At 39.0% G+C, this 21,838-nt stretch overlaps 1 protein-coding gene across 2 annotated transcripts in view; it reads right to left on the minus strand.

Annotated features, from left to right (window-relative positions):
* pdhx (pyruvate dehydrogenase complex component X) overlaps positions 1-21,069 on the minus strand; it is a 41,785-nt gene extending 20,716 nt beyond the window's left edge. Inside the window, exons 1-4 of one of the 2 annotated variants that reach the window (XM_065297959.2) lie at positions 20,846-21,069; positions 5,355-5,438; positions 3,057-3,157; positions 899-1,083 (exon numbers count right to left, since the gene is read on the minus strand). In XM_065297959.2, coding sequence (XP_065154031.2) covers positions 899-1,083; positions 3,057-3,157; positions 5,355-5,438; positions 20,846-21,032 — 557 coding nt within the window. In that variant the 5' untranslated portion in view covers positions 21,033-21,069. Of the gene's footprint in view, positions 1-898; positions 1,084-3,056; positions 3,158-5,354; positions 5,442-20,845 lie in introns of both variants that reach the window. The other variant, XM_065297958.2, reaches the window with a different exon arrangement.
* Between the last annotated feature and the right edge of the window lie 769 nt (positions 21,070-21,838).

Consider the following 21,838-nt stretch of genomic DNA (forward strand, 5'->3'; position numbering starts at 1 on the left):
AACATCGGAGCCTTCCTGCATTATAAGTTTGACCATGCTAGCTGAAATAAAGTTTTACCTCAGCTTAACGTGATACAGTCAGAAAACCCGGAGTGGATCCGGTCCGTAGTGAATACAGAACGCTTACAGCGGAGAGAGGAACGTGATTTGGTTCCAGTCCAGGCTTTGATCACATCCCAGAGATTAAAGACCTTTGATTATTTGCCCAGATATGCAGGTGATTTGAACTAATTTCCAGGCATCATAACATTACAAAAGGCAATCGAAAATTTACTACCTCGTCAGATGACGCTTACAACTTTTTACTACTTTTTACTGGCCTTAATTTGGCATAATTTAATTTACTACCTTTTACTACTTTTTACAACCCCGCGGAAACCCTGTAATAAGATCGGCTGTCCGATTCAGAAATGTGATCGGCCACGTATTATTAGTGGAGATCGGGACATCCCTACTACACTGTAATGCTTTTATGTTTTTTTCTAAAAACCGATGCCTGAATTCAACACCTCAGACCTATATCAATATCTAAAAACAATTTAAATCAAATTTAGATCATAATTTATGTGAATTTTCATAAAAATGTGATATTTTTCAGGCAAGCCAAGGGTGTAGTTGAGGATTTTCGTGGTAAACAGGTACAAAAGTACTTCAAATCTCTCAAAACACAGCTTTATTGTATAGATGAGAAGTAAAAAAAAAGATATATTATTTGTATTATTGAAAATGTATATTTTTCTTACAATTATGCTTTCAATTTTGGGGTCATATAGACCCCATGGGGCCAGAAGTGTAAACAGAAAACGACGAGCGTTTGAGGGTTAATGTGGGTAAAAAAGCATCTGCTAAATTAATGTTAATGTAAATGTAAATATATCATGCGGTTGCAGATACTGACGCCTTGACTGTTGCAGGTGGATGGATCGGTGCCACAGGAGAGGCGGGGTCAGCTGCAGTAGGCGGAGCTCTAGCTGGTGTTATGGGGTCAAGGGGCGGGATCTCAACATCTTTCCAGTCTTCACCTTCACCAACCATCAAAGCAATGAGAGTTCCCAAACGCACACCTCGACTGCCTTCCTGCACCTGAAACATACACATGGAGACCCTGTTCAGTGGTAAATAAAACGTACATGAGCTATCCAATCTAATGCTCAGTAAATAAAATAATACAAGTCAAGCATTAAATAATAGTATATTGACTGTTATGCCACAGGGCTGTTGAATGCTTTATATGCATTTAACCCATCCTTATTGAGTAGTGAACACAAGTCATGAACATACACACCCAGAGCAGTGGGCAGCTATACCAGCACCTAGGGTTGTGCCGATAGACGATAGTATTGTTTATCGACAATCTCCAGACATATCGCCAATGACAGGCTTTCATGGCGAAAGTCATGATGATAGTTGGCAAATGGTTATTATTATTATCATCAAAGTTTTACATTAACATCCACATTGCATGCTTTTCCTCGCATGAGGGTTTGTGGGCTTCACTTTCCGCGGCGAGCTTGTAAATAGAGAATTCCTTCTTGCACGTACCTGCACTTAATGTGCGCGTCTTGGACTCCTTCGATCACTAAATCCAGCTGCGCTTCTCTTTGTCTCACGTGCATGCGGTCTCGCATTTGTCCGAAGTCTAAACATAAACTTAAGTAGTAATCCTTATGCATTTGTTCAGTTTAATGCGTTTCATGCGAGCTGAGGCAAACTATTCCTTTTGTTTAAAATATGACCCACTGTATATTGGCGCCTCTCTCACTCTCGCGTACGTGCAGAGAGCTACGCTCTGTAAGAAGTCAGATCACTAGGTATTAATCCTGTTTATGATATGCATTTCAATGAGTTGTAGCAACACGTCCCTCGTGTTTAAAGTATGATTGTGTTTAAAATATGATTGCGTTCCGCTGGGCTGGACCAATGTGTTTAAAAAGGCACCACTGCTTGACACGTGTAGCCTTCTGCAACAGCACTAAACAAATGCATTGAATTGTTTGTATGTGCACGCACGTGTGTGTGTGTGTGTGTGTGTGCGCAGATGCATGTTTTTACAGTTATTACGTAATCATGGTTAGTGTTTTAATGACGCGCTCGCATTAATGACATCAGTTTTAAGAAGGTTGCGGTCATGACAGTGTTGCTCTTGTTCTTTTTTGTCCACCAATCAAGTGACTTGTTATAATAAGTAAAAAATTAACAAATAAAACAATGAGTAAACTACTGCCCCGCCCCCCGATACTATCGTGTATCGCCAATCTCACAGACTGACGAAAGGACAATCTCAAAATGGGGCATATCGCCCAACACTTCCAGCACCCGGGGAGCAATTAGGGTAAGGTGCAAGCCCGACGCTCTAACCACTAGGCTACAACTGCCCCACCTGGCCCAAAATGCACACCTGACCTGTCAAATGTCTTTTAAAAAAAATCACCCGTGCAATTTCTGTGGCATCCATGGTATTACTCCGCTATGTGCTGTGCTGCATTACCACCTTGGGTGTGCATTATTTTCAAATAATTCAACAGCCCCTCGTCAATTAAAGGTGCTCTAAGCGAATTGAAGCGTTTTAGACCATAAAACATTATTTGTTACATACCGGAAACATCTCCTCACTATCTGCTTGCTGCCTGTCCGCTGATCAAACTGTAAAAAAACGCAATCTCTGTAGACAGCCCAGGCTTCACAAACGGCAATATCAACATACTGGCCAAACCTAGCATCACAAAACAAAACAAAGTATTCCAGCCAATAAACGACAAAAAGGATTTGGGGGTGGGGGTTGGGCGCGTTCATGAAAGCACGGAAGGGAGGGGGAGGAGTTAGCTACGCTCCGTCTGTTTGAAAACAGTTTTAAACGTCAACAATAACTAACGTCTCGCAGATTCGCTTAGAGAGCCTTTAATCCTTGCGTATAATTGTGCATGCTAAGTGTATAGAGTTAAATGATGTTTGAGCACCATACCTTTAAAAGCACACATTAAATGCAATTTCAATGCAGAAACAAAGCTGTATTTCACTTTTGCCTTCCTAATTTATTTATTACCTGTCATACTTACAAGTATTTTGGCAAGGACACCATCCTCATTGGACTCCATAACAACCACAGCCTTATCGGTCTCAATTTCACAAAGAGCGTCCCCAGCCTCAACAACATCACCTGTTCAACAAAGATTGAGTCAGTCATCTTTTTATATAAAGTACTTTATATAATATGCTTCAAAGCAGTTTTACAGTAATAAACAGAAAAATAAAAAACTCAATGTAGGTATTAGGGTTGTGCCGATAGACATAGTATCGTGTATCGACGACTGTCAGACATATCGCCAATAGTAGGCTTACTTGACAAGACAATAGGCGATGGTTATTATTATTATCATCAAAGTTTCACATTAACACGCACGTTGCGTGCTTTTCCTCACATGAGAGGGTTTGTGGGCTTCACTTTGCGCGAAAGAGCTTGTAACGTGCGTGGATTCCTTCTCGCACGCACATGGAATGAATGTGCGCATCTTGAACTCTTCCTTGGACCTGAATGCACAAGCCATGGACTCCTAGCACCTGAACTTGTAATGCGTAGGATTCTAACTTTTCCTTGCACTTGGGCTTGTAATTCGTGTGGCTCTGACATTTCCTTGCATTGTTAGGTTGTTAGTAGCGGTGGTTTAAAAACAGCGATTGTGTTGTTCCTGCTACCTGGGACGCAGGAAATTTTAGAGCGCCTGGGATTTAATGATGCACACGGATTAATGGCATCAGTTTTATTAAAGTTATGGTCATGACAGTGTTGCCCTTGCTTCTTTTTTGTCCACCAATCAAGTGACTTGTCATAATGAGTAAAAAATTAACAAATAAATAAATTAGTAAATTACTTCCCCACCCCCCGATACTATTGTGTATCGACAATCTAACGGCTGACTATAGTCGATGTCAAAATGGGGGGATATCGCCCATCACTAGAAGTATGTAACAGAACATCAGTTCAGTTTGATCAGTTACAAGTTGGTGAACCGGGGGTCAGCGATGGAACTACCAAATGATGTTTAATTAAAAGTTGTTGTTTTTTGTTAAAAATGTAAACCATATGTAGGAAAACATTATAATGTTTCCTTTTAGTTGCGCACTTGCAAAGCCGCATATGCTTATTAAAGATCCCGCTTTCAAATTTAGCCTGCAGACAAAATATCTGAAGACTAAACACCCACTCAGGAAACAGCGTTAGTGACACAAAAAGCATCATAAAACAGATTGTAACGATCAGCCCTATCAGCTGAGTTACAAATAGTTAAAAGGGGTCAGATCTTACTGTGTGAGGTTAAAACAATGTTAAAAGGATGACAAAAAAGTGAAATGAAATTAAGTGTATTTACAAGATCACAATGAACTTAAAACAAAACATTAAAGCTTAAGACTGTTAAAAGAATACAAGAAAACCAAACCTAAAACAATCTAAAAGTTCAAGCGTGTTAAAAGTCCAAACGTGCAAAGTGTTCTCAAGTGTATATACAATCCAGTGACAGTGTAATCCACAAAAGATGTCTGTAAGGGTAAGTCCACAATAAAAGAAACTCCTCAATCCAGCAGTGGATTAGCTTTAGCATATGCTACCCATGTGCTCTTTGCTACTTCCTTTTATAGTGTTACTTCTTGTTTCCTGTCATGATCACATGACAGGTAAACCATATAAAAATAAAAGACATGCACACAAATTAAAAGTAAGAGATAAAATTGAATCAAATGACTCTGTGTTCTCATCTACTAGATTTCTGAACCTGGACAGCTGTTTTTAAAGATGTTCAGATTTGTAATTGCTAAAGTGCAAATTCGTCAGGTAAATGACACCACAACATATCTGCATTATAAACTGTGAAAACACTATCACATTTAAAAATCAATGAAAAACGTGCCGTTATGGTACTGATGGTGCAAAATTCATAGACGGTAAAATGAAAAGGTATAACACTGCAAATAGCTTAAAATAATATTTAAAATAAATCTACTTGAACAAAAAAATACACAGTAAAGGATGCATGTTCAACAACAGCATAATTGTGCTAACGTGCTGTCTTAACATAGTATGAATGTGTGACAACATGTTTGTTTGTATTTATAAAACAGTTCATTCCAGTCCATGGTTCTGATTGGTCAATAGCTGTACCTACTCTACTTTGTGATGTGCCTACGCTTCTTGTACCTTACTGCTTACATTTGTTTTACACATTTACTATCAAGAGTGTTTCTGCTCCATGCCTCTCTCACCTAAGGGGCCCTGCCTTGAAAAACATTGAAGACCCCTGATTTATGTGCAGAGAGAAAAAAATGAGACAAACATGTAAAGACAAAAGTAAACAATTTACCTTCTTTCTTGAGCCATTTGACAATATTTCCTTCTTCCATGGTGGGTGAGAGTGCAGGCATCTGGACCTTCAGAGGAGCGACCTCTGCTGAACAAATGCACAACAACATTAACACAATGTTACCACAACACATTGGGATGACATCAAAATATCAACAGAGAGAGACACACAACAGTACTGCTTTTAAATCAGTCTCATGATACTTTGATGTCATACCACAAAGGGTCTGCACAGTGCCACACAAAGACAAACACATCTATGATTTCTGAAGCAGCAAAAGCAGAAACCCAGAATATCCAGGGCATGATACCAACACCAATTACTCAATAAACAGAGCCAGAGAGTAGCCAAATCGATACTTTGAATAAAGAGTCACAAAAAGACGGTAGATGAAAGTACAGCATAAAACCCAATGAAAATTATTCTGTGTTTGTTATTTTGTCATAATGTGTTTATTAATGATTTCCCTAAAAACCACCATCATATTTTAAGACGAAATGGTCGAAATGGTCTTATCAATCTGCGCTACCAGTACACCATCAGAACCCGTTTTCGGCTGGAAACATGGGGTGCTTCTCAATAGGCTTCTCCTTGCTGGAGGTTTAGAAGCCTACAGAGGTTTATTTTATCTCTGTCTAAAATTTTTAAAGGGTCTTCATTACATGAATCTGTGCAGAAAAACAAAGTATGTGAAGTACATTATTGTGTGTTTTCATACTCGGAATCTGATTTAATCGGTTCAAATTGAAGGAATTTCTGTAGAGTTCTTAAAGACATATTGAGGAAATTTTACTTGTGATAAGTTTAATAATCTAACTGTGTATCAGGTATGTGGTTTACCAACCTAAGCAAAAAAAAAACACTTGTCAGCAATTGAGAAATGCTGTAATATTCAAGTTTGAAAGGCAAGAGACATGAATAGTGCAATATTATGAAGACAACAATGTTTTTTCTTCAAACGTTTTATTAAATATCAATGAAGAAAAGTAACAAAAACAAACAAAGGTATAACTTAGATAAGAGATTAAAACACTATAAAATTGAAACTGGTGTAGTAGTGCACACAATTAAAAGTGGCAGCACAGTTTATTTCTGTTGCTGATTTAAGTATGGAATACACATATACAAACATTAAAAGGCAATACAATAAAAATGAAACTTGTGTAATGGAAAAGTGCACACAAACGTGGCAGCACAGTTTATTTCTGTTGCTGTTTCAAGTATTGAAATATACATGTATAGACATTAAAAGGCAATACAATAAAAATGAAATGTGTAATGTAATGAAAAAAGTGCACACAAACGTGGCAGCACAGCTGATGTCTTTTGCTGTTTTAAGTATGGAATATACATATGTAATATACATATAGAGATTAAAAAGGCAATATAAATCAAAAAACACTAGAAAAATTAAACTTGTGTAATTTAAAAACAAAGTGCACACAAGTAAACGTGGCAGCACAGTTTATTTCTGTTGCTGTTTATCGAATAATAGTTTATGGATGTCCATGTTCATCGGGCAATCGGCGCAGCATGTCCGCAACAGTTTCTCCAAACCGACTGTATTCGTCGGTTTCTTTCAAAAGTTTGTTCTGGAGTTCACAACGACGGGCCTCCAGCAACTCCAGCTGCTTGGACAAGTCATGGTCCGGTTCTCTCCTCTTTCGCTTTTGCGTAGTTTTCGGGCTTGTGAAAAGGGGAGATGGCGGGCAGGACGAGCTGGACTCTGGGCTGGAGGACGTTGCACTCGACTGGGTTTGCGGCTCCTCTGCTGGCATGTCCTCTGTCGGCGTCTAGTCACCTTGTGAGCTGCCCACGACCCGTTCTCATTTGCACTCTAGTAAAAACACGTAATTAATTTAATGAGCACGTTTTCGTACCAAATAAAGAACAATACCAATCGGGTCATGCAAGCAAGCAAACAAACAAACAAACAAACCAACTAGCTTGTTGGCTAGTAGGCTAGCTAGCGATCATCTATACTAGACACGCTTTTATGCAACTAAAAAAAAAAACAGAAGCATGAAAGTTATATTTACCTCATGTTTGTCGTAGTTACTTTCGGTCTGACGATGCTTTACATGCGGCTCCAGCCAAGAAAGAAAAATGTAAAGTGCTGGAACTTTCTTTCCTCCTGGGTCGCCGCTCCTGGCACTGCCTAGCTTTTTGCGAAGTCGAACGAATTTGTCTCGCATGTTCTTACATCGTTTTAAGCATTCTGTCTTCTCCAACCCCATATTTTCCGTGATTTCGCGCCAAGAGTTACTGGCCATCTGCGCATCTTTATAATGCGAAGAAGTTGTACAGGCATGTGATTGGCTAAGGACAAAAAAGCAGGAAAATATATTGAGACCCCCCTCACACACACGCCAATCAAACTGGTGGCGGATCTATACGGATAGTAAAGCAGGACCCATAACTTATTTTAACAAAAAAACACATTTTAATTTATTTTACAGCTAGATGTGCAACATGCAACTTTTTTTGTACAGTATGACACATAACAACTTATTTGGTGGATGTGTAACAGTGGGAATCAAAAGCAAGGGTCTTGTCCACTGCTCCATCACCACCTCTCTCTAAAACAACAACCATGACAAAAAACATTTTTACCCAACTTTAACAGCTAAATTTGCAACATGCAAATGTTCATGTCAAAAGAAGGCCTTTTTTGCAGACATCCATATAAAATGTAGGCAATGGCTTATAAAAAACGAACAAATCTTACAAAGATTTTTTTTCCATATCCACTTAGGTTTCTCAGCTTGCACTCTAGCATTTGTGTGATCCAGGTAACGTGAGTTTTGCATAAAAAAATGGTTATCATTCGCATGGCTACTTTTACTTTTAATACTTTAAGTAAATTTCCAAGCCTGTACTTTGGTACTTTTACTTGAGTAAATAAGTTAAATCAGTACTTCTAATTTTACCAGAGTATTTTTTTAATACAAATATCTGTAAAAATGTGCTACAGAGGACCTTTAGTTATAATAAAGTGTATAATAAAGGTCTCTTTTCCTAATTTTAGACCCCTGTAGATTAGTAACTTTGTTAGCTGTTAAACATAAACAATAGAAGGTTGACACTAATAAATAAAAGCAATTGTACAAAAAAAGTACAGGTGCTATTTATTTTAATCAAACTGGTCAACCTTAAAACTTTAAAAACACGAAACCTTTGAAACAAACGATGTTACAGAGGCCGTTTCTCAATCCTAAGTCTGCAGCCTACGGAGGTCGCATTTCTAAGCTGCATACGTCATCAAGACTCATCAAGATTCACAATATTAACAATTATAAAGTTTAGTATTATTCTTAGTTAATCGTAAATTGTTGTAATATGTTTATGACTTCGGAATGTAATGCTCAGTTAGGTTAAACCAGGCTCGATGACGTATGCCGCCTATGAGACCTCTGGAGGCTGCAGCCTTTCGATTCAGAAACGTTCAGAGGTAACTTATTTCCTTGCCTTTTTTCGGAACCAATATTGTTGCATCGTCCCTCTCTCAGTCGCCACCAGGATTTTCTGCAATGGCGCTCGTTTTTCCTCTCATTTCTGTGAAAATTGCCGCTCCAAATCCACCAAGTAAACCGACGTGTATATTGCTGCTTTGTTCGCGTCACGCGAATGACAGTCAAACGTCAACCCTAACCCAACATAACATCTGGATTGTTTTAATGTAAATACGTGAATACAGCATCTGAATCGAGATCGTGATTCCTTTTTCGATAGTAGGGGTGGCACGGTTCACAAAACCCTCGGTTCGGTTCGTATCACGGTTCTATGGCCACGGTTCACGGTTCAGTACGGTTCTTGTTGTTATTTTTTCTTTAAATTTTTAACACTCCAGAAATGTATTATCTTATTAATGTATTAATTATCCATAATTTAGGATACAGTATTAAAAAAAGTTATATCATGTAATCATGCACAAACTGAATTTGACTTTAAGCACATTGGACCATCTCTGAGGAAAGCCAGGTGAGATTTTGATAGAGCAAGAGAGAAGACATTGATGATTTTAACATGCTTTTCATTTAATTGGCAAAAAAGAGAATGTGTATTGCCATCTACATAAACTTTATGTGCATTTTTAGCACACAAAGATAACTTGCATTTATTAAAATGCCAACTTCAGTGTAGCTCTTTTTATTTATCAGTGTAGATTTATCACTGAGAGGCTGCTTTAATACTGAGAGTATATGTGGACGAGAGAGAAACATAACCTTTGCACCTGTAATATTAAAATCTCTTTAAGTCTCTTTTGTCCACTTTTGACCACATCTGTCCTGATTACTTTGAGGGGCAATTTCTGAAATAAGATCGCGCAACTTTCACACGCTAGCAAAATGAAACTACGCGGAAATCAGCCGCTTTAATTTTATCAACGAAAGGCTAAAAATAGCGCTGAATATGAAAAGACGTAAAACATTGTTGTCAGTACCTCAGATTAGATAAATGGTCGGAGAGAAGGCGATCTCCTGTGGCTGTTGGAGCATATTCAACCCATAGACTGCAGTTCTTTCTATTGTTTTATTTCCGCTGTCATCATAAGTAACATGAAATAAAAATATGTTTCCACACACCAAACTTATACGACGCTGGCGCATCCTCCAACTGCGGGCAGACTTCCTTTTCTCTCCCACTTGCCATTTCTACACGTAACATAACCCGCAGTACTTATACTCCAAACCAGTTACCTCTTCTTTCGCGCGAAAGGGAAACACGCTATCTGAGGTCACATACAGGGCATGAGACTACATTGCGCATGCCATGAACCGTTGAACCGTGCGGTACACACGCGCTCCGAACCGAGACAAGCGAACCGAACGGTTCGGATTTTTTTCATGGACCGTGCCACCCCTATTCGATAGACACAAGCAATAATACATACCCAGATCATCCGATCTGGAAATGTTCTTTTTACGATACCACTGTAGCGCGAGGGAGACTGAGGTGCACTGCAGGACCCCTCGCAGGGAGCTTGATTGTTCTGACCAATACAATCATACTTAGCTATCCGCCATTTGCGAACGGTCAGAAACACGTCCTTTTTGATACTTGGAAAGGAAGGAAAATGCATCTTTTTATCATCTGACGAGCCGCCAGGTGTGGCCCTGTTGCGCGGGGACGGCGATTGTGGTGATACCCCACCTCCGCCCTATTTTTTTTTTACGTATTTGCATGATTCACGTAGGTCACATTTTCAGGTCGGAAAATCCGGAATTCCGGATTAATCCGGAAAAATCACATCCCTGGTTGTATCATAAAGATGAATGTATTTTCTTACTTCTTCAGCCAATCTCTCTTCGACTTGTTCCATGTTTTTTCCGTCGCAAGCGGAAATGCGTAGGAGGAAATGCGACGCAATAAATAGGGTGGGCTTTGGGCCGGTGAGGGAGGGATTCTAGCCGACCAATCACAGCGCTTGCGGTCCGCGTAGAACTGACGCGCTGTTAGAAATTTTGTGAGGTGCACGTCAGGCTACGCAGAGCTACGCACAGGCTACGGATAGCCTACGCCCTACGCACGACTATAAATTGCCCTTTATGCTGCGTTCCAGGCAGGTTTTTAAACCCGTGAGTTACGACTTCAAAACCACGACTCACGACCCTATGCGTTCCAGGCAGCCTGTAACTCGTGTTTTTACAACCTTCTACCGGTGAAAGTGCACTGGAACGGCAGTCAAACCCGTGACTTCCCACCCGTGAACTCGTACTAGATCGATGTACTCCCAGTTCAGAGTCGTGAGTTGTGGTTTTGAAGTCGTGAGTTACGGGTTACAGGTTGCCTGGAACGCAGCATAAGTCCTACATCAGGGATCGGCAAGTAACTTTGGCCGCGGGCCAATATTTTTTTTTAGCCAGTAGATGGCAGGCCAGCTGCAGTTTCCACACTTACGTGTCTTATTTTGAATTAGCCTAGTATAGGCTATCTGATCTTTTGTCAAGAAACATTGTCTTTATTTCCTATTTAAAAGACAGCATTAAAAATTGCTAAAAACATGATTATGGGTCCGTGTATCATTCATTCAATCGTTTTAAAAAAAAAAAAGACTTGGTTTTTTCATTATTTATTTCCTGAACTAAAATGAAAAAATTTATAACGACAGGTTTTCTGATTGTGTGCTCAGATCAAAAAATTAATTACTGGGTTAAACACATTTTTTATTTAACACCTTTATGGGCATAATGTATCAATTAAATCATTTTAAACAGATCAAGTACTATAGTGGTAACATATTACAGGCATATACGCTCTCATGAAAGACTTTTACAGTCCGAATTTTGAACTTTATTCCTTTTTTTATTAATATTTATCTGGGACACACACATACTCACCTAAAGTCAGGGCTCCAGACTAACTTTTTTCACTAGGAGCACAGTGGCCCCCAACTGAAAATTTTAGGGGCACAACCAGAAAATTTAGGGGCGCACAACGTAAATCAACATGCTAACCAAATCTACTAATTTCCACTGTATTACTAATAAATACTTTAATAATAGATGCAGAAATTACAAATGTGATGTTTCAAATTCAGTGTCACATTTTATTCTGCACTTTTGAAGATGCAACAACAAGGTAAACTGACAGCACCATCACTGCCATGACAGTACAAATAGTAAACAAAATACCATATTCAGAATTAAAAAAGTGCTTAGTAACAAAGTGCTTAGTAACCTTTCGGTCATTTCACAGCTACCAAAAATACTTAAATGTATGTAACTCTGCATCATCATCCGAAGGTGACACTGTAGACAAGGGGTCTCCAACCTTTTTTCATTGAAGAGCTACTTTCTAAAAAATAGAAGTAGCTACTTGTCACGTAATACCTAAATCTCCGAGATAATGTATCATACCTCTCAAATTCAGTTGGAGTTTTTGTGTACACGTGTATCAGAAGAATTTATTTTAATAGAAAATACTTTGAATATTATACAGTTCTTTAAACATATTAATGAAATGAACACTGTGACAGTATTTATATAAGTAGGTTCATTATAGCTGCAACTTTAACAACAAGTTAAAATATTTAAATGGGTGACTGAGTTTAACTGAAAAGATTTGAATGCATGTTTGTTTTTTTGTAAACAAAGAACTGTATTACTCAACTTCATAACTATCAGAATATTAGCTACATTTGGGATTTTTAAAATGAATATAAAAACCAAATGCGTTCAATGTCATGTCATTTCATTCAAGTGACATTAACAACCAAGTTAAATGGTATTTAAGTTTGTTTTAAATAAGGAGCCAGGCTTGTAAGCATTGTTGGGCGTGTGTGTGTGTGTGTAGTTTTAACGCATCATCCGTTTGAGAGACGCGGGTGTGAAGTCTTGCGATGCGGACTTGCGGAGACAGGCGTGAGTATTTAAAGCATAGAGACACAGGCTGCACGTGTGCGTCAGGTTTAAACACCTTTTGTCTGTTGTGGAAGACGCGTGCGCAAAGTCTTGCAATGCGGAAACGGGCGCGAGTATTTAACTAGCATTGAGAGAGACAGGCTGCGCGCATGCTTTAAATTGAAACCCCTCGTCAGTTTAGGAGAAGCGCTGTTTTTGAATCATACATGTTAAATTACTGATGTCATACGCCAGACTTCACAGCTCAACGCGACGTCAAACACGCACCCAGTCTTTACTACCACAGGCGCTTGTAACATTAACCAGACATCCAAATGCCGCCATAACCACAGAAAATAAATACATAAACCCACGAGCGAGCTACCTGCAATTAACTTACCGGTAGATCGCGAGCGACGTGTTGGAGACCCCTGCTGTGTGTATATTTGCGTGTGCTCACGTTTTATTGATTATTTCATTTCTCATTGATTATTTCATTGCTCATTTCATTGATCATTGACGTGCCCCTTCCACGTTTAATGTATAAAAAAATACGTAGGGTGGGGGAGGCAAATTTAATGGTCGCACATGTGCGACTGGATGTAAAATTCAGTCGCACACTCTCATATTTTGGTCGCAAAATGCGACCATTTGGTCGCAGTCTGGAGCCCTGCCTAAAGTTTAAGGAGGTCTGCGCTGGACTTTTTTTTTTGACCAGCTCCCACAAGGTTCTATTCAGTAAACCGCTTAAAATACACTCTGTGTTCACCCACTTTATTTCCTGACCTGACGGGTCCGCAAAACTTAGATCTCGTTTCCAGAATCTCACATTCAAATTCAAAATGGAAAGAGAGAAATGAAGTAGCCTATAACAATTCTAAATGCTATACAAAAATTGTGTTCGTGACAATATAAATATTATTTTAACATTGTACTTTCAGCAGAGAAAAAATGTCACAGAAAAAATAATGAAATATAAATAATAAATTAAATAGGACAAACCCTATCACTCAAATTTCTAACCAACATAAACCGAAACCATATTGCCCTACTGACAAATGAAGTAGGCTATTTTCTGCAAACTATTTCAAACACCCTTGCACAAATTTTTTTATTGTCTGACAATGGTTTCAGTACCAAACAGCTCCTTAGAGCAGTACAGTAGGGCTGTTAGAATGAATTTCAGTAATCGAATATAATTCGAATATTAAAAAAATTAATACTAATCGAATGTTAAAACTACTATTCGAATGGGATTAAAAAAAAAATAGATTTTTTTAATGTGTTCAGTGTTCACTCTTTAGCGAATGTGTGATGATAAATTGCTTGTCACTCTGAAAATGGCCGACAGCGGTGCACACACGGAGACGGAGATCACCACTGCTGGCAATCTAAGAAGTGATGTGTGGAGCTTTTTTGGTTTCCCATAACAAAATGGAAAAATAATAAATAAAAATACAGTAATCTGCAAAATATGTAAGGCTGAAATGAAATACCACTACACCATGAGCAACATGAGGGCACACCTGATAACGTTACACCCTGGCAAGCTGGTCCAACGGTCTGAGGGCGATCAACCACCCGCTTAAGCAGGCAAGGATTACTGCTTTTTTGCCTCCCTCCTCATCACAGGGTTTACCCGCTGCCCACCAAGCAGCGATTACGGACAAATTAACACGATTTATCTGCAAAGATATGAGACCAATTAACATCTCTCAGGGGTCTGGTTTTAAAGATTTTGTCTACGAGCTCGAGCCAAGGTACACGGTTCCTAGCCGCGCAACAATCACTGACAGAGTTGTGAAACTCTATGATACCACTAAAGACAAAATGATAAAAATGATTAGCGGCCAAAATATCGCCCTGACCACAGATGGCTGGACGTCACTAGCCACTGAGACATATGTGACCGTGACCGCACATTTTATAGAAGAGAAATGGGAACTGAAAGATGTCCTTCTCAAAACAACTGAAGCTCAGAAAAGCCACACTGCCGAGAACGTAGCAAAATACATCAGAAACATACTTGAAGAGTACAACGTGGATCGGGAGTCTGTGCTTTCTATCACCACAGACAACGCGGCCAACTATGCTAACGCCGTAAAGCGGCATCTACAGGTCGTTAATGTCCCTTGCATGGCGCACACTATCAACCTGGCTGTGAGGAAAGGGTTGGCAGTGCGAGCTATTGAAAATCCTGTCAGCAGACTAAAGGCCACAGCGCTCCATTTCAACAAGTCAACCGCAGACAGCTACCAACTGGAATCTAAGCAAAAGCTGCTTGGAGTAAAACCTGCGAAGCTAATCAACGACTGCGCTACCAGATGGAACAGCACGTACGACATGGTGTATCGGGGCAGCTGAGCAACAAGCTCCTGCAGCAGCGGTCATCGTGGAGAAGAAACTATGTCATCTCGAATTGAGTACCAGCGAGTGGACCCTTATGGAGCAGGCGAGTAATATAGAAATGTGAATGTCCTGGTGATATTGGCCTAATAATGGGATATATTGTTTAATTAATAATACAAGAGATGTTATGCAAAGCTAGAATGTTAACAGTATTACAGTTTATATCTAACGGTAGCTAAGTTACACTTGTTAGCTAGGCTACCCATAACGTTATTCTAATGTAGCCTATGTGTTTGTTTTCCAGGTGAGAGCTGTGCTTAAGCCTTTCAAAATAGCCACGGAGGCGTTATCGACCGATCGATTCCCAACCGCATCAGCCGTTCTCCCGCTAAAGTATGTGCTTTTGTCACATCTCAAGCCATCCATCGGCGATTCGGCAGCACTCAATGAAATGAAAACTAAGATTTCAGCGGACCTCGAGAAACGATACAGTCACAACAAATACGCATTTATGCTGCTAAATACCGCTAGCTACCTCGACCCGCGTTTCCATCGGCTAATTCATTTGGAACGAGACCAGCAACAGGAGGTACGTGATAAAGTAAAAACGGAGCTGACAGCGATTGCGGAGAAAGGCGATGAGGATGAGGAAGACGAGAACGGAGCAGCCATGCTGAAAAGACAGTGTCAGGAGAAAACCGCTCTCAGTGATATGGGCGACCTTTTTGGGAATGTTTATCTCCAAGGCGCAGACGCATCGGGTGGTAAACATACCTTGGACATTGGAAATATGCTGCAACAAGAAATGCTGATCTACGAGAGTGAGACCCCGCTACCCTCCGACAGCGATCCACTGTCGTGGTGGAAGACATCTGCGTCTAATTACCCCCACATTGCCCAGCTGGCACGACGCTACTTAAGCATCCCAGGCACCTCGGTTAGAGCAGAAAGGGTTTTCTCCACGGCGGGCATTATAGTAAACAAAAAACGCTACGCACTAGATCCAGAAAACATAGATCGCCTTGTGTTTTTGGCCAACAACCTTTAGGATCAAATTGTGACATGTTTTTCATTATAGCCTGGCCTACAGATTAAAATTAGTGTTACTGTTAGCGCACTTAAGCAGCGCACTGTTAGCGCACTTAAGCAGCGCACTTTGGTTTACTGTTGCTCTACATGTCTTTAATGCTCATTTGTTTAGATAAGTTTGTGTTTTTAAACAGTGACAAAATACTTGTTCAAGATCGCACTTCCTTTAAGGTGTGTTTAAATGAAAAAGTAATAGTGAAATTGGAGGGCAGGGGAAATGTGTGCTGTGTGTAAGTCGGATTGTATAATGATGCGATCTACACAGCCCTACGAGAACAAAGAGAACTGTTGCGTTGACAATGTAAATGTTGATTGAAGTTGACAACTTTATTCATTTTGTGTCTAAGCTTAATCATTAATTAGCAAGAAAGCTAAATCCTGTTGGTTAATAATTACATGTTTATTAGTAATACTGCAATGCCTTCTAGTGGACATAATTTAAAACAAGTCAACTACGAGCTCGTAGTTGCACTGGCAATGCATAAGCCCGTTTTTACAGTGTGTGTAGATAGATACATAGTAAATATTAATAAGTCAAATTTGCATTAAATAATGGATTATAAATCGAATATTTAAAAATAATAATGAATGAAATCGATTCACATTTGAATCGCGATTCAAGCTTTGCCGATTCTGAATCGATTCATAAAATTCTAAAAATCGATTCATAAATTTTTTTGTAATGCCGTTTTACTATTGTCCTGAAATGAGTTTATCTCAGTATTCCCATAGATGACGCTGCGTCGTATTCACTCTGACGCCTGCACACTCTTGTCACATGGTTTCCCACACATTGACTTTACTTGGGTGCTGTGCCTAGTTATATTAACTAGTGCCCAAGTATTTCTGGCGTCAAATTTTTTCTTTTTTCTTTTTCTGTGATGATGACACTCTTTAATAATGTCATTTTGTGTGCGACATGATGAGCTCGGTGTCCGTTCACGTGCTCTCTGTTTCGCAATGAATTGGGATGCGACGCGAACAAGCTCGTGTCACTTTGTATCCTTCATGTTTCTGAACTTGAGCAGAGTTTTACCATTAGAGGACTTCACGGAGCACCCGCGGACCGTATGGTTCTGGGTTTGTATTTGAAATGGTCAGTCAGGTTCGGGTCAGTCAAAGTTAAATTACTTCGGGTCCCGAGTCTGATTAGTGAGTAAAATCCGAGTCGATCGGAGAATGACCGTGAGCGCTACCGTGCTAAAGCTCGCGTGCAGTTTCAGTGTGCCGACGGTTTCTATGGCGATAAAAACAGGCTCTTTTCTAACATTATTAATAAACCATATATTTTCCAAAATCTATTGCACTGAACGAGCAAAGCTCAAGCTGACTCAAGATTTACAAAACGCAAAGCTGTAATGTAAAGTCCCCTGTCACTGGGACAGCAAGCAGACTTTTGAATCTGAAATAATGAGTGGATTTAGCTTTTTTTTAATTGGCAAGAGAGAAATAGAGAGGCACTTTCCTTGCTTCTGCTCTATCTAATAGACATAATAACCATTATAGCACCAGTCACATTTATAATCTATAGACCTGCACTGTCTATCATTCATATAGGCTACTATATTATAGTATTAAATAGAGTTTGATAAAAGGGGTCATCTAATTGCTTCATATCAGTTTTTATTTTTGCATAAAGACATAAAGTAATATCAAACTACATTTAATTTGTTGTGTTTCTTTTCTTTAAAATCTCCTTCAATCAGTCACATAGGAAGAAGTAAACTACATTTACATACTGTGAATCGTTTTTTAAAATCAAGAATCGTTTTTGAATCGAAAATCGATTTTGAGTCGAATCTTGAGCCTAAAAATCGGAATCGGATCGAATCGTGAAATTTTCTGAATCGTGCACCCCTATAAGGCAATATGATTGGCTGACGCACGCGTTGCCGCTTGAAAAGTTGAGAAATGTTCAACTTCTGCCGCGAGCAACGGCACTGACGCGGCGCAGACGGATCCACAATTCAGTTCGCCAACGCTTGACGTCACCCATTAAAAGAGAATGGGAAGCGTCAACGCTTACGCCCCGTGTGAATGCGGCGTTAGTTCGCGTCAAGTCACAGCTTCCAATGACGACACCATATAGGGAGGGAGAAAAGGAGATGTAATGCACACAAACTAAATTACTGGTGAGATAAAGTGGCTTAAACCATAAGGTGCCATGGTTAGAAAAGGGTAAAGATGAGGAGAAAAGATAAGTATGTATGCTGCTGTGTCATCTTATGAGTAATATGTATAATATAATTAAATGTCTTTCAAATATATCTAGCTTGCTAAGCAATTACAAGTAGTAGGGATGTTAACAATTAATCGATCTTCGATTAATTGTCGATAAGAATTTACTCGATAAAACTTAACGATTGTTGAAAAACAAGATCATGCACGTGTGTGCGGCGCCTGCGCAAAACACATACAGTTGGAGAAAAAAAAATTAAGCGAGCGCGCAAAAGTTAAACTACTAGCTATGATCACAACGATGCTCGTTGCCAACCACACGCATGTGCTTTTTAACGTCATGCGAGACGAGGCTGGCTGGCTGGCTGGCTGCCAACGCAACGAAATGACATCCGCAGTGAATCTGAGAGGGTCCGATGCAGAAAATGCAAATACGTTTAGGATACTGAAAGCAAAGACCCTCTTCAGGGAAGCCTGCAAGATTAGCATAGCAACGCTGCTATATACAGAGAAGGAGACCAGAAGCCGTTTTTAATTAACAGATTAAAATGTAATCTTAAATTATTGCAAGAAACTGTCAAATGTAAACTGTAACTGACTGTCGTTACAACCTGAATGCCCGCAACATATATCACTGATCATCATTATTGACTGGCTGAGGCGCTGCGTGTTTTCTAATGGAAGGTTGCCATCTCCGTAATATAAGCATCTTTGCTGAAAGTACGTCTAAGCTGAGGTGACGACGAGAAAAGTGCCCTTCGTGTGCTTCTTGGATATAATTACAAACAGTGTATCAACGACTCGGAAAGCGAGGATAACAACTTGATAAATAACACTTGATGATAATAAAACTGTTATTTTGACATGGACTTTCATGCGTCTGTTGCAGAGTGCCCATGTGAGGCGGAGTTATACACTGTGTCTATTAGTCATTATATTTCATTACTAGATAAGTTTAAATTGATGATTTTATCAAAACAACAATTAACGTTACATTGACTCATTTTACAATTCCACTAGCATGTTATTTAGACAAAATAAAATCTTTTAATTCGCGTGAGGAAGCTGTCGTTTTTATGCACACTTTTATGTCATTGGCTATATGCCACTGCAGTGAAGGCTTATTGCACTATTACTGTTAACGATTATTCGATTGATTGATCGTTAATTTAAATGATCATCGAATATGGGAAATTGCATAAATTGACATCCCTAACAAGTAGATCAGTAGTTTTTATTTTTCTAACAGTATGTAACATTAAACACTACCATTGAAAAGTTTTAGGGTCACATTGACTTATTCATATTTTCTTCACATATTACTATAATAGCAAATTTATCAAAACTATGGACTAACACAGATGGAACTATGAAAGTCAATACTGTAACTGAAGAAATCCATAATCAAAACACAACCTGGTGGCAAAAAATGCATAATAGTTTATAAATGTAAAATAAATAATTGTGCTTTTTAATGTTAAAATAGCTCTTCGTCCCTTCTTCTATGATGTGGATCTCAGAAATGTCCCCAAGCCTATTTGAGTTTGAGACCCCTGCATTACAGCATTTATTACTGACATTCAGGGTGCACCTATAATATTATTAATCTGAGCCTGAAAGTCTGGTTTACTGGACAGTGATATCACTTTTTTGTATGAAGGCTAAACACTTATACAAGGGGAACATTAATATATTTATCCCTTTTTTATTTTAAATACGATATAGTTTTATAGGAGGTTTCATTGGCAAAATTTTTTTGCAGAGGTTTGTTTTTGTTTCAGACATCCATTGCAGGCATTCTTGGCAGTTTTTCCCAAGGCTTTTTAATATGCATATTGTTATCGGATTTATACCGTATCGACCAAAATTAAGAAGTATATCATGATAAAAATGTTGGCCATATCGTCCAGCCCTAGTGTGTGTGCTATATTTATGTGTTTAGTAAGTATGTAAACATAATAATTTAACAGTATTAACAGCAGGGACAAATATAGGAAGAAGAGGCTATAAGATATTAAGTAAAAAGAAAGAAAATTGAAAAATTATTACATATTTAATAAATGGTGTTATAGAAAACATGATATAACTGCTTTTTAGTTTAAACCATTTAAATATTTACTCTTTCTAAACTAATTACAAACGCAACGTGATGGAAACACTATGTTACATTAAAGAGAAACATATAGAGGGAACACGACTTAACACTGATCGATGTTGTGATTTGTAGATATGATGTGACGTCAAAGTCATCATAATCATTATTATCGTCGTGACTTTATACAGACAAGACCTCAGACAGTCATGCTTATTAAATCGTTTAATAACTTACTGTGTAATCTTCGACATAATCTAAAATAACCACATTACACTTTTCACAGTAAGCATTCATCTGACTCAAACCACATTGTACTCGACATATAAGAAATAAGCATACAGTAAAGTGTGATTTAATAAATAAATAAGACTCGGCTGAAGTAAATCACATAACGTTAGTGACACACTGTGTTGAAATGTCCTTCATGTGACACTCACCCCATACTGACGGCGACTGAAACAAATATCTGCAGCTCCAGCTCACGCTCCATTGACTTTTACTATGCGGGATTAATTTGCTTTGTGATATTAATGCGTTGTGTGTTATAATTAATCTAAGAGGTCCGCGCAATAAGCGTATACACGACGCCATGACTGTGTCCTTACAGCATTTGCTCGTGCTCATGAGTCGTCACTCAGAGTAAGCGGCGCGTTCCCGCCACCTGCTGTACTGGAGCACACACTAAAAATCACAATACACATGAAAATTAACACTTTCAGGAGAACATTTAAGAGGCCATTTCACAAACATTTTTAAGATGTAAAATAAATCTTTGATGTGTACACAGTTTTATCTACAAATACCAGTTTGGAGTGGCCTAGTGGTTCATGTAGGTTGTCTACCAACCGGAAGGTTGGTGGTTCAATCCCCGGCTCTACCGGACCAAGTGTCGAGGTGTCCTTGAGCAAGACACCTAATCCCAGCTGCTCCTGACGAGCTGGATGGCGCCTTGCATGGCTGACACTGCCGTCGGTGTATGAATGTGTGAGTGAATGGGTGAGTGAATGGGTGAATATGAGGCTAATTGTAAAGTGCTTTGGATGGCCATAGGTCTGTTAAAAGCGCTATATAAATGCAGACCATTTACCATATAAATAATTTATTATAACGTAAAAATTGACACTTTGTAGGTGTAATGTTGTTTTTAAAACAATATAAATCAGACAACACACGGTCGATCCAACTCACATGTTTTATCTACTTCCTTGTACTTGCATCTCACATGCTTTGTGACGTTACACTCTTACATCACGACGTATCTAACCTACAGTAGGTGCGAACAAAAATGTGTCGTTTTGGGTGTGTCCTTTAAAGGAGACATATCATGCTAAATCCACTTTTTTAGCCCTTAAATGCATTTTGTTGTATATTTGTGATGTTTAGAAGTACATAAAATTTGAAATTAGTCTCTTCAGGTGCTTTGTTGATAT

Source organism: Paramisgurnus dabryanus, chromosome 23, assembly GCF_030506205.2.
Source record: "Paramisgurnus dabryanus chromosome 23, PD_genome_1.1, whole genome shotgun sequence".
Lineage (NCBI taxonomy): Eukaryota > Metazoa > Chordata > Actinopteri > Cypriniformes > Cobitidae > Paramisgurnus > Paramisgurnus dabryanus.